Source organism: Balaenoptera borealis (genome assembly GCF_965194805.1).
Source record: "Balaenoptera borealis genome assembly, chromosome: 8".
Lineage (NCBI taxonomy): Eukaryota > Metazoa > Chordata > Mammalia > Artiodactyla > Balaenopteridae > Balaenoptera > Balaenoptera borealis.
The window spans coordinates 101,322,989-101,337,611 of NC_138865.1; the positions used below are offsets into that span (position 1 = coordinate 101,322,989).

Here is a 14,623-nt window from a genome sequence, read left to right on the forward strand (position 1 = left end):
AAAACACAAATATAAAGGAAATGGCAAATAAATTTGACTACATAAAAATACCATGGAGAGAATGAACCAATAAGCCAAAACTGAGAGAAATTATTTGCAACACATAATACCAACAAAGGACTAGTGTCTAGGATATATAAAGAATTCCCACAAATAAACAAGAAAAGACAAGAAACCAAACACAAAAACAGGCAAAAGTATTAACAGAAAATTCATAAAGGAGAATGGCCAATAAATAAATTAAAGTAAGTTCAACCTCATTGGTAATCAAGAAAATTTCGCAGCAGCACTGTTCATAATAGCCTCAAACTAAAACAACCCAAATGTCTATCAACAGTAGAATAGATAAACAAACTGTGGTATATTCATACAATGGGAATCTATACACTTGACAGTATTGACAATGAATAAGCGATAGCCACATATGTGAACATGGATGAATCACAAAAGAAAATTATCTTGGAGCAGGGAGAGTGGGAACACAATAAATGAGAGGGGTACAAACAGTGCTTCTTCAGTATGTGTAAACATTTTATTTCTTAATCTGGGTAGTAATTACATGGGTATTTAAAACTGTATTCACGTGTTTTACAAGCTTTTCTATAGGTATAATATATATCTCTAAAAAGAGGGACAGAATGCTCACAACTTAGCCCTAAGACCTTTAAACCGTAATCTTTAAAAGAAAGGAAAGAAAGAACAGCCAGTGAGGTAAGGAAAAAAGTCATGGAAGTGTGGTGTTTCTGAAGCCAAGAGAAAAAAAAGAGGGAATAGTGAACTGTTCAAATATTTGTGAGAGGCAGAGTAAACTTTCACACAACACATAAAAAAGTACTGTTCTCTGTTTGATGAATTATTTATCTTAGAATGTAGACACTACTCTGCAACGACAAAGGATTTATTAATACAATAAAAAAAGGATGGTAACATTCTGATTATTTTATATTCAGAAACCCAAATTTTTAATTGTATTTTTAAAATGTCCTCCTCCCACAATGCAGAACATTAATTATACCAACAGTATGTATTCAATTACTGAAATATGTGCAGTTCTGCATTTGATAGCTAAGTTTTGGCAAACTTGAGTGATAGCCCCAATTTCTATCATTTGTTATTAAAATGGTAATAACAAAGACCTTTGGCTCTCCCAAATTGTACATATGAGTAGGGGCTAATAACAAATACAGTCGTCCCTCAGTATCCACAAGGGATTGGTTCCAGCACACTCCCCAACCCCCCACCCTGTAGACACCAAAATCCAAGGATGCTCAAGTCCCTTATATAAAATTGTATAGTATTTGCATATAATCTCTGCACATACTCCTGCATACTTTGAATCATCTCTAGATTGCTTGTAATACCTAGTATGTTGTAAATGCTATGTAAATAGGTGTAAATACACTGTAATGCTATGTAAAACAGTTGCTGGTACAAGGTAAATTCAAGTTTTGCTTTTTGGAACATTATGGAATTTTTTTCCCCCAAATATTTTTGATCTGCAGTTGGTTGAATCCACAGATTCCAAACCTGTAGATATGGAAGCCCAACTGTATAAAACACAAAAATTTGTTCAGACTAAAACAGAAACTTTAACAATTTAGGAACATGAACTGAACAATCCACTTGACTTTTTCAGTTATAAACAACAAAAAGCTTTTACACTAAATTTACCATCTGTTTTCTAGAAAATTTTGGACAACAATTTGGCTAAGGATTCTTTTTTCTCACTTATAAAATGAAGATAAACTAAATATCACTTAAAGTCTCAACTAATATTTTATGGTGTCATCTCGGAAAGAAAAATCAATCACAAAGGGTAATAAAATTAAAATACTTTATCTAAATAATAAACCACACTTTGAGAGTTGCAAAACCAAAAAGTATATTAACCTAATGATATATCCAAGTAGGCTCTCCACTACTTTTCCCTTTACATAAAGGTTTATTTTAAAAGTTTAAATTATTGAGAACTAATTTTAAATAAAAGAAGGAAGCTCTCCAAAGCAACATTTGCATGAGTAATGCAGAAGACTACTTTTATTAGTGCAAAAATGCAACTTCACACAAACTCAGGGTAAAGATGAAAAGTTCTGATGTTTAAAAAACAAAAACAAAAAATTGTAAATCCTCTTCTTTGAATAAAGAAAGAACATACTACTAATTTAGGTCCTTGTTTTAAAGTATCACTACTTAAAAAAGGAAAAGTATTTCTCTCAAGACCACTTACACCAATATTTTGCTGGTTATATTGGGCTGGCCAAAAGGTTCGCTCGGTTTTTTCTGTAAGATGCCTTTAGTAGCACTTAGTTGTCTTAACTTCATTTGAAACAGTTTTGTTAGATTGTATTGTAACAGCTGTCAGACCAGCGTGCATTTTTAAAAAAACTTATCAAAATTGGTGAATTTTTGGGTAGCCATTTTAATATTGAAGATGGAAGAAAAAAAGCAACATTTTCAGCATATTATACTTTATTATTTCAAGAAAGGTAAAAATGCAACTGAAACACACAAAAAGATCTGTGCAGTGTGTGGAGAAGGTGTTGTGACTGATCAAACATGTCAAAAGTGGTTTGCAAAGTTTCATGCTGGAGATTTCTTGCTGGACGATGCTCCATGGTCAGGTAGACCAGTTGAGTTGATAGCGATCAAATTGAGACATTAATTGAGTACAATCAACGTTATACCATGTGGGAGACAGCCGACATACTCAAAATATCCAAATCAAGCACTGAAAATCATTTGCACCAGCTTGGTTACGTTCATCGCTTTGATGTTAGGGTTCCACATAAGCGAAAAAAAACCTTCTTGACTGTATTTCCGCACGTGATTCTCTACTTAAACGTAATGAAAACGTTTTGTTTTCAAAAAAAATTGTGACAATGAAAAGTGGATATTGTACAATAATGTGAAACGGAAGAGATTGTGGGGCAAGCGAAATGAACCACCACCAACCACACCAAAGGCTGGTCTTCATCCAAAAAAGGGGATGTTGTGTATATGGTGGGATTGGAAGGGAGTCCTCTATTTTAATTAGCTCCTTCAGGAAAACCAAATGATTAATTCTAACAAGTACTGTTCCCAATTAGACCAAATGAAAGCAGCACTCAACAAAAAGCGTCCAGAATTAGTCAATAGAAAATGTGTAATCTTCCATCAGGATAACATAAGACCACATGTTTCTTTGAGGACCAGACAAAAACTGTTACAGCTTGGCTGGGAAGTTCTGATTCACCCGCTGTATTCACCAGACATTGCACCTTCGGATTTCCATTTATTTCAGTCTTTACAAAATTCTCCTAACGGAAAAAATTTTCATTTCCAGGAAGACTGTAAAAGGCACCTGGAACAGTTCTTTGCTCAAAAAGATAAAAAGTTGTGGGAAGATAGAATTATGAAGTTGCCTGAAAAATGGCAGAAGGTAGTGGAACAAAAGGGTGAATATGTTGTTCAATAAAGTTCTTGGTGAAAATGAAAAATGTGTCTTTTATTTGTACTTAGAAACCAAAGGAACTTTTTGGCCAACCCTATAAATCAACTTATTTAAACCAGTGGTAATATATAAGACTATTAATTTCAAGCAAATGGTTGTATGGTTTATAAAGAACGAGTAATGTTAATGTTAGAAAATAAATTCAATTTCAGGTATCCACTTGTTTTTGCCAACTAATAGAATCTACTAATATTAAGATTCAATTAATGAACACATTTTTGTTCCATGATTCTCGCTTTTCTTTAGAAATCCTGAGAGAATCCAAGAAGAAACCACCTGACATATATGGATTAATAAATGAAACTTTTAACTTCAGAAAGCTTGTTCTGTGACCCAAAATAGAACTACTCACCAAAAGCCATAGGGGGTTCAAGGGATGGCTGGCCATCACCAGTAGGAAGGTCTAAGCGAGTGAAGTCTCTGCTTTTGTCATTATTATATTTCACATTAAGGCTGGTAAGCTTGGAGAAGTCAATACGCAGAGTGCAGCATGCATTATAGATATTCTGGCCATCCAGAGCCTAAAGCATGTAAGAAAGGGACTGATGTTTTGCAAGATAATAACAATAATAAATCAAGTAGCCTCTACTTTGATAGAGTGGCAATCAGGCATAAAGCAAAGAGGACTAAACTAAAAGCCAAAGACCTGTGTTTACTTTTACCTCTGTCACTAACTGTGTGAGCCTAAGAGAGAAAATGAAAATCTCTATTTCTCAGTTTTTTCATCTGTAAAGTAAGGACAATAATCCCTATCTTGTCTATGATAAGAGCAAACGGAAGAGGAGAAATGTACAAGCTTAGAAAACTATTATACGTTATTGTACATTGTACTATTATTATGATTATTTTTTAAATGTTTAAAGATATTTAAATTTTACATTTCATCTTAATTCGTTTTAGTGTAATTTATATAGGTTAAGATGAAATAAAGCCTTTGTAAATGGTACCTGTCAGAACCACAATATGTGAAATATTATCTACCACTTATTGATTTTCTTGTAAGTTTATTTTCTTTGAGTAATAAACTTGAGGGAAGTTTTGAGTCAGATCAGATACAAGACCAAAAATCAGCAATCCCTCCTTTGAAAATAATAAAGACTTACCAAAGGGATATTTATAGCCACTTATGACTTCCACAAACACTTCAATTTATAAAAATAGATACCAGAAACCAAAACATAAAAAATATCAATAAAACAAAAACATACAAATATACAAAAACCCCTGACTTATCATAATAGTTATTGACCAGTATGCCATCATAAAGGTACAAAATAATATATGTGGGTAGAGGGTACAGCACATATAAATGTTATTCCTAATCAAGAGCTAGACACTTTGTGATACACAGAAGTACTATAAACCTTAGTCCCTATCTTTGGAAAAAAATTAGAAATAATTCAGATACCAATACAAGATAGAATTAGAGTTAGGGATAGATCTCAATAGGAGATGGGTCAAATGTAACCAAACTGAATGTGAAGTGTTACATCCTGTCAAAAGTCAAGCACTCATGTACTAACAAGAAGACAATATGAATTGAAGGCAGCATATTTCCTAAGATTTAATGTCTTTAGCAATTTAGAGCTCAATGAGATTCAACAGTGAATACAGTTGCAAAAATATTGAAATCAATCAATCTTTGGCTCACTTAATAGAAGTAAATGAGGCACTAGGGTAAAGATAATTCTACTTTATTAGTCAGATTATATCAGGAGTACTGTGCTCAACTCTAGACTTTAAATATGACAAACAGAAATGAGTCCCAGAAATCTGACAAATGATAGGTGATTTGAAACCATTTCATATGAAGAAAGAAGTAATTTTTAGACTGTAAGAAGAGCATATGGAACAGTACTTTTAAAAATGGTAAATTTTAGTATGTATATTTTATTACAATTTTCAAAAAAAAAACACATGGTAAACTACAGCAAAGGAGAAGACACGATGGCTTTCTTTGGTATCACTGAAGTGACTGATTAACAATTGAAAAATGAAAAAAAGATCATAATTACCATTTTGGCATAATGTGCATTCAATGGGTCAGCATACTGAAGCAAGGCTTGAAACTGATTATTCTTTGTAAAGGTGATAATCTTTAAGACTGTGCCAAATTTAGAAAATATCTGGAAAAAAGTTCACATTAGGTTAAATTTAAGGAAAAAAATTTGCTAACATATCTTTATAAATACAACTTGATTCATGAATCCCAGTTTTAAATGAAAATAATTTCCTCTATTAAAACTACTGGTACCAAAATTACTTAAATCAAGCCTAAGATGTCCATGTTTCAACACTCATGCATGGCTTAAAACAGTGCCTGACACATAACAGGCACTAAATATTTAACCTATTTTATAGCATGTCATAAATGGCACAATACTGAATCAGGAGGTTACAACAGGAATTAATTAATGCTGTGCGATGTTGGTGTTACAAAGCATATACCTGGAAGTGGAAGAGTCATACAGATAAACTATTTCAGCCTGAGAATCAGCATCTACTTCTTGAAATTTTTATAGACAGGAAAACTATAAAATATTCAACAAAATGAACAACAAAATGTTCAACGCTCTATTAATTCATCAAATACTCATAGAGCACTGTTCTAAGCTCTAGAAACTCAGCAGTGAACAAAACAGTAACAAGAGTCTCAATATGGGCTCATCAATTTTAAACAATAGTACCATACTAATGTTAATAATAGGGGAAACTGTGTACGTCTGTGGCGGTAAGGAGGTATATATATTCTGCTCAAGATTTTTGTGAACTAAAAATGCTCTAAAGAATTCTAGTAGAAAACAAAATGTGAAACAGGAAAAAAAAACCTAAAAAAGGCAGAAAGAGAAGGGGGAAGAAACAACAAACAAGTAGGAAACAGTTACCAACCTGGCAGATATAAGTCCAACTATATAAAAAATCACTTTAAATGTGAATGTTCTAAATATGCCAATTAAAATACATACTTGTCAGAGTGGGCTTTTTAAAAAGCACAAACAAAACCCACCTCCAGGTTATTCATGAGAAACCCACTTTAAATATAAAGACTCAAGCTAAAGGGAGAGAAAGATACACCATGCTAACACTAATTTTTAAGAAAAGCTGGTACAGCTATAGTAATTTTAGACAAAGCTGATTTTTGAAGAAAAATTATCAGGGATAAAGAGGGAGGGTATATAATAATAATAGGGGTCATTTATCCAAGAAGACATAACAACCCTTAATATGTATGTGCTTAATGAAAAAGAATCAAAATACTTAAGAAAAAAAGCTGCTGGACTATAAAAACAGTATTGTAGCTGGAGACTTTAACACCGCTCTATCACTAATTGACAGATCCAGAAGTCAGAAAATCAGTAAGGATAGAGCTGAACTGAATAGCATCATCAATCAACTGGATCTAATTGACATTTATAGAACAGTGCACCCAATAACAGAATACACATTCTGAATTTTGCATGAAACATTGACCAAGATAGACACATTCTGAGCCATAAAACACACTTTAACAAATATAAAATAATAGAAATCATACACTGTATATTCTCAAACAATTATAGATTTAAACTAAAAATCAATAACAGAAAAAAAATACCTGGAAAATCCTCAAAGAAAGAAACGAGTCTCTGCTCTCATAAGGAAAGACAGACGATAAACAAATAAGCCAATAAATAGCAATGTCTGGTCATAAAAAAGTGTTTTGTTTTAAAAATAAAAGGGAAAGGGATGAGAGTGAACTGGAATCCAAGTTGGGAAGGTGCAAGGGTGCTCAAGGAAGGTGTCTCTAAAGAGTCTTTAGAGAAGTGGAATAAACAGAGTTGGGGGAAGGTTTCCTGACAGACCCCTGGTTACCAATGCTCTTACAACACTTGTTATACTTCCCCACCACAAGTTCAGGGCCAGGGTTACTACAATGCATTTTGCTTTCCTCTGACATCCCATTTTAAATCTGGATTTTAATGAGCCAGAAACTTGCCCTTCTGCTTCTAAGGATAAAAACGTTAATTTAAAAATTTAAAACTTTTAATAAAATGTAGTTAATTTCATTATGGTCATATTTCAGGGTTTAGAACTTTGAGACCTTAACCCCTCATTATAGCTGTATTTTGAAAAACACTAGGAAATTTTTTGTTTTGTTCTTTTAATGAAAACTTTGGTCTTATAACAGGTTATTTCCTCAGTACACCCTCATGTCCTAGATACTATTCTTAAAGTTTATAGAAGAATACCAAATTTACTTTCTTCTCAGCTGTCAAAGATTTTATGTTGTATCTTTCTTTAAGATATAGGTATAAGCATTCTTGGGAAAAGGTATTATGTTTTCTTAATTTCCATCCTTGGTGATACTATGGTGTTACATGCATGCACACACATCAATCTATATATTGTAAGTGCATCAATTGAGGTTTGGTTTTTTTTTTCACCTTATAAAGTATAACAGACTTAATTAAAAATGTGTATGTAAAAAAAATGTGTATGTATATATATAAAAGGAGATATAATAACTGCCTAACCTCCCTCCTTCATACTGCAGACACAAGTAGTGTTCTAAAGTACAAGTCAGATTATACTTTTCCCTGCTTAAATTCCTCACTATCTCCCCATTATCTACATGGTAAAATCCAAGCTCTTTGGTATAACATACACAATCTCTCCCTGGTGTACCTCTCCAACCTCATTTCCTGACACTTTTTATACCACACTATTTACATCAACAATAGGGAATTGTCTATAGTAGTTCTCCAGATACACTAAGTGGTTTCAGACTTCCATGCCTATACATGTGGCTTTTCCCTTTTCCTGTAACTCTTTACGTAATATCTAGTAAATTTTCATTTATCTTTTTCAAAACTCAGCTCAGGGAATAATGCCACCAGAAAATTCTTAGCCTCACCCAAATCTCAATAGAGTTCATTCTCTAGTACCAAATATTAATATCCCCTCTTGGCTTCATACAAATATTTATCTAGCTGTTTTATTTACGTTGGTCTATACATTTGTTTATATATGTCTCCTTTAATTAGACTGAAAGCTCCTTGAAGGTATATACCTTGTCTTAATCATTTCTCTATCATTGAGTACAATTCCTGGCATATAAGAGGCACAGAGTAAATGCTTATTATTAATTGATAACAAATTATACTCTGAGACCTGACTGAAAAATTATGGCAATATGCAATTTTAAAAATGATAAACATTTTTGATGTAAAATATCTTGTTAATGAAGTAACAAGAGCATATAATTTGCTCTAAAATTTGGGATTTTATACTGTATTATGCTATAGAACCTAGTTAATTTCCACTTAACCTTCAGATTTTAACAGTTCGATTCCTTTCCCTCATTTAACTTGAACAACAACCTGAAGCATATCCTCCCTGACAGACGTGTTTAGCTGTGTAATTTTCATCTGAATGTGCCAAGAGAATATGAATGAACTCAACTGGCTAACCATGGATAGCTCTCTAGAGCCCCCTGGATTGTATTTACTGAAAGAGTAGCTGCAAAAATCAATCTGATACTTTTTTTTTTTTAATTTATTTTTGGCTGCATTGGGTCTTCGTTGCTGTGCGCGGGCTTTCTCTAGTTGCAGTGAGCGGGGGCTACTCTTTGTTGCAGTGCGCAGGCTTCTCATTGTGGTGGCTTCTCTTGTTGCGGAGTACGGGCTCTAGGCACGTGGGCTTCAGTAGCTGTGGCACGCGGGCTCAGTAGTTGTGCCTCGCGGGCTCTAGAGCGCAGGCTCAGTAGTTGTGGTGCACGGGCTTAGTTGCTCCGCGGCATGTGGGATCTTCCTGGCCCAGGGCCCGAACCCATGTCCCTTGCACTGGCAGGCGGATTCTTAACGACTGTGCCATCAGGGAAGTCCCCAATCTGATACTTTTTGAATAAAGTAAGTGAGCACCAACATTGGGGAATTCAGGAATGCCTGAAGTGTGGTTTTTAACAACTTTTTATAATTATCAAAATACTCATTTTTAAATAGATTTGGTCTCAAAAGATCAATGTTTAGGAAAGTTTAATATATATTTTTATAGATTACAAGGTCTTTGACTATTTCCTAATATATTTACTTTGCTGTCATAAACATAAGAAACACATAGACTCAACTCTTGACATTTCTTGTGCATTTTAATCTTTTCAGACTTTAAAATGGGACTAATAAAATACTAAAGATCAAATTCCGATAAAATTAATCTTCAGGGTAATGTTTATAAAGAGGGCTTGCCAGAAACTGAAAATGTTCACCAGTATTCACTTGTAAAAAAAGAATTATTTATATTAGAGCTTTTTAAAATAGCAAGCACATTGGCCACAATTTGTTTATAATAGTTTTTGTACCTACTCCTTCAGTGCACAAAGAAATTTTTTAGAATGCTGGGTTGAGTTTATGTAATGGAACAGTTGCTGAATGCCTTCTTTATCTACAAATACTCTCTAAGTGATGCCATCCAATCCAATGGCCTTAATTACCACTCATATGCAAATGATTACCAATTCTCCAGCGTGAATTCTTATGCCCAATCCAGACTTATTTCCCAACTGTCTCTTCAACATCTCCCACTTGGATGTCTAACAGGTATCTCAAATTTAACATGTCCAAAACACACTCTTGATTCCTCCCCTTCCTCCCACCCCTGCCCTAAATCTTTTTTGCCCTCAGTCTTTACTATCTTAGTATAAGATAGCTCTATTTTACCAGAGGCTCACATCCACAATCTGGAAGGCATTCTTGATTACTCTCTTTCTCTCCATAACCCACATCTACTAAACCCATCAGCAAATCATTCCAAATATATACTTAATCACCATGTGCAGTGCCCACGTTCCCACCTGGGTCACCACCATCTCTCATCTGGACTATGATAAGAGCCTCCACTTATGCCTACAGTTTATTCTTAACATAGCAACAAGAACATTAAACCTATCATCTCCCTCCTCTACTCAAAATCCTCCATGGCTTCCTATTTTACTCAGTGTAAAGATTATAAAGGCTTTGCATCATCTAGTCTTAACACCTTCTCTGAGCCTATCATTTATGGCTTTCCTATTTTTTACACTCCAATGATATAGTCTTTTTTCTGATATTTGAACACATTAAGCACACTTCCATTTTAGGGACTTTGCACTTGCTGTTCTTTCTGACTGGATCATTGTTCTACCGTATATACACATAACTTACACCCTCACATCCTTCAAGCTTCTGTTCAAATGTCATCATACTGTAAACACTTCCTTTAACCTACCTCATTTGAAATAGCACCACTCCCATCTCAGTCATTATTAATCGCCTCACCATGAGCTAAAGGAAAAACACTAGCTTCCATAGATGTTAGAGAGCAGTTTAGCTAATGTCAACTCTACTTGCTAATTAATTATAACATGTGCAACCAACTCCACACTTCCATGTATTTTCCAATCACAATATTTATCACATTTTATGCTATTACTTATGAAATTACATCTTACCCACAAGACCACAAGAGCAAGGATCAGTTTCTTACAATGCAATTTACTAGCATCTGATAAGTACAGCTAACATTTCTTGAGCACTTACTATGTAACAGGCACTGTTCTAAGTGCTTTAAATGCATTAACCCATGTGATCCACACAATGAAGGTATAAAATAGATACCATCTTCATCCCCATTATATAAATAAGAAAAAGACACAGAGGGAGTAAGTTACTTGTCCAAGGTTATAGAGGTAGTAACTGGTAGAGCTAGGATTCAAACCAGCTCCAGATACTGTATCCTTAATCATTATGCTATACTACATTTTAGTTGGCTAATGGAATAGAGTGTCGGGGGAGAGGGCTTAATTAATGTAATTAGAGAAAGACTCTCTGAGGAGGTGAATTTGAGCTGCAAATGGAATGATGTAGATTCAGCTAAGTGGCTATCTCGGTAAAGAGTGTTCCAGGCCTACGAAATAGAAAAGAGAAATGGACAAGGACAGAAATAAGAGGGGGGGAGGGGGAGAGGGTCAAAGGGCCAGAAAAGCTAGGGTGCTAAATAAGCAGAAGAGTTAGGAAGTGAGGTTAAAGAGATGGGGAGAGGTCTGTATATGGGGCCTTAAGTGCCTTGCTAAGAAGTTTTGGTGTTTTCCAACAGCAATGTGAAGAAGGATTAAACAGGAGAGTGCCATAACTAAAGGGCTGAGAGTCCTATCCCCATGGTTACTATTGAAGACTCTCAGTTACCTCTCTTCACCTGAAGGACCCATGATCTTTTGGGAGAGAAACAAGGTTTGTTACTGGTCTGAGGGAAATGATAAATGGAATGGCAAGACAGGACCACACAACCTTGACTAAATTCACTGCTGACTGATGGCAATGTTGAGCCACAGGTGCAATAACATCTTTTGTAAAGCAGTAGAAGTTAGCAGTAGCTACAGTGCCACAGTAGCAAAAGCAAACAAAAAATGCTGATGGATCACAGAGGGTTCAATGCCACTTTGTGGGATAAACAGTAGAAAAGAACAAAGAAACCAATCACTTAAGTAACTGCTGAACACTTTTAGGAAACAACGGTGGCTACGGATACCACTGCTAAAACCCTCCATGGGACATGCTTCACAAATGCACATATTTAGAAAATGGTACTCAGGAAACTATCACAGGGAATAAAGTAGGCATAATAAATGGTATATTTTGATATTTACATGCATAGCACATGAACCATATTAGGAAATATATCTGAGTTCTATCACCAATTGGTACAATGACTGTGGGAAAAATAACAACTTCTAAGGTCCCCAGCACCCTTACTTGTAAAATGTGAGAAGAGGATAGGATACATTTCAATTCTTAAATACACATGCACACACACACCCCTATGACTCTTCATTCAGTAGTACAAATCCAAAGGTTTGGAAAGCAGTTAAATGAGTCTAGACTGGCCTGAGATCATGCTGTTTAATATATAATGAGATATAAATATGAAAATAGGGACTTCCCTGCTGGCACCGTGGTTAAGAATCCACCCGCCAATGCAGGGGACACAGGTTCGATCCCTGGTCCGGGAATATCCCACAAGCCACAACGAGCAACTAAGCCCGTGCGCCACAACTACTGAGCCTGAGCTCTAAAACCCACAAGCCACAACTACTGAAGCCCGTGCGCCTAGAGCCCGTGCTCCGCAACAAGAGAAGCAACCGCAATGAGAAGCCCACGCACCACAACGAAGAGTAGCCCCCCACTCGCCGCAACTAGAGAAAGCCTGCACGCAGCAACGAAGACCCAACACAGCCATAAATAAATAAATAAATATGAAAATAAGCATATAATATGTTTTAGTGTTTTAAAATAATTTTTATACTTAGTTTGTCAAGTATAATGAAATGGAATACTGGAGTTGACATTAGGGGACTTGAGTTCTAACTGGTTCTTCAATTACTCTTTACAATATTCAACTCACCAAGTATCTGAGCCTCAGTTTTATTCAATACAAAATTATGTAACTAGGTGATCGATCTTCCAGTTCTTAAATTCTATATCTTCACAGTAGGCCATGATGTGGTACACTGCCTCTTATCAAGACAGTTTAGACATAGTAATGGGTAGTCTATGAAAGCTATGTTGAGAATCAGTCAGTATTTAACATGATACTTCCTTATTTAAGTTACTCATATTTTTCTTTCAGAGTTTTTAAAATAAAAATACTCAAGTGTAGGGAGGAGTCAATAGAAATAGATTAGTTGTTTTCTATATTGATGTTACTTTCTGAGGAACAACTACTACCGGTGCTTTTTATAGGAGTCTGTGCTTTGTTCATTTTCAAGCTTAGGTATAAAAAAATTGAATTCTTACATACCTTTTTAAATCAAGTATTTAAGTTAGAAAATGGAGGCTTTCAAAAAACTATCTCTAATTGATATTATTTCTTGCATGAAACAGGATGCTGAAGATTTTTTTTTTGTTATTTAAACAAATACATTAACCAAAATCAACAACCTGAAAAACTAAAGACATAAAACATCCAAAGTTACAGAGGTCATATTTGACTCTGCTTTCATAAGAATGTTCCTCCTTACCTGATGAAGAACTTCCAGGGTAACAGGATAAAAGAGGTTTTCAATAATTATTCGGAGCACAGGGCTCTGCCCAGGTAGGACTGTGCCTTCATTAGCAGGAGCTCCAGGAAGGGCCAGACTTCCTGACTGGACAGCACTGACAGCCTGCAGTGCAGCTTGGGCTCTCTATTTAACAATCCAAAATGAGAACTTGTGGTTACACAGAAGCATTATATAATCCTTAAAATTAGTTGATGTAAAGTAATATGAAGTAATAGAGTTAAATAAAAATATACATATCTACTTTCTCTGGATGCATATATCCTAAAGAGCATTACTTCTGTGACATTCCTGTCAAAGCTACATACACTGAATCTAATCACAAGGAAACATCAGACAAACTCAAATTGAGGGACAACCTAAAAGATAAGTAGGCCCATAATTTTCGAAAGTGTCAAGGTTATGAAAGTTAAAAAAAACCTGTAACTGTTTCAGATAAAAGGATACTAGAAGATGTGATTTCTAAATGGAACACGTGATTATGAATAATGCTTATTTTGCTGGAATAAACATTATTGGGACAACTGGAAAAACTTGAACGGGGACTGAGGATTGGAGGGAAGTAATGCATCAAATGTTAATTTCCTGATTTTGACCACTGTTTTCTGGTTGTGTAGAAGAATATTCTTCTTTGAAGGAAATGCACACTAAAAAGTTTGGCCAATGAACACAGACCAGATTAACAATTTATTCCCAAATGCCTCAAGGAATCAACAGTTCTTTGTATATATCTGTAACTCTTTTTAAATTTTGTGACTGTCTCAAAATTTAAAACAATTATTTAAAAAATAAAGTAGGTGAAAGAGGAGAAAATTGAGGAGAAAAAAAGCACGGTTAATGATTATTGAAATTAAATGCAAGTTTTCATCAGTCTTTTGTTCCGTACTTATAATTTCCTAAGAATGGTGATAATTAGTAAAATGTTTGCGCCACAAAATGAAAAAATCCTACCACTTTAATGCACATTCTTTCATTTCTACATATTGTACTCACTTGCAATTTTAAAGAACATAGTAAGTACTTTGTCACAGTACTTTGTTTTTTATATGAACATTTGTTTTGTT

At 34.7% G+C, this 14,623-nt stretch overlaps 1 protein-coding gene across 7 annotated transcripts in view; it reads right to left on the reverse strand.

The window, feature by feature from the left end:
- PTBP3 (polypyrimidine tract binding protein 3) overlaps positions 1–14,623 on the reverse strand; it is a 95,468-nt gene that overhangs the window by 25,484 nt on the left and 55,361 nt on the right. For all 7 annotated transcript variants that reach the window (XM_082404010.1, XM_082404009.1, XM_082404008.1 and 4 more), the window contains 3 exons: positions 13,521–13,685; positions 5,506–5,616; positions 3,843–4,011 (listed from right to left, as the gene is read on the reverse strand). In XM_082404010.1, coding sequence (XP_082260136.1) covers positions 3,843–4,011; positions 5,506–5,616; positions 13,521–13,685 — 445 coding nt within the window. The remainder of the gene's footprint in view (positions 1–3,842; positions 4,012–5,505; positions 5,617–13,520; positions 13,686–14,623) is intronic.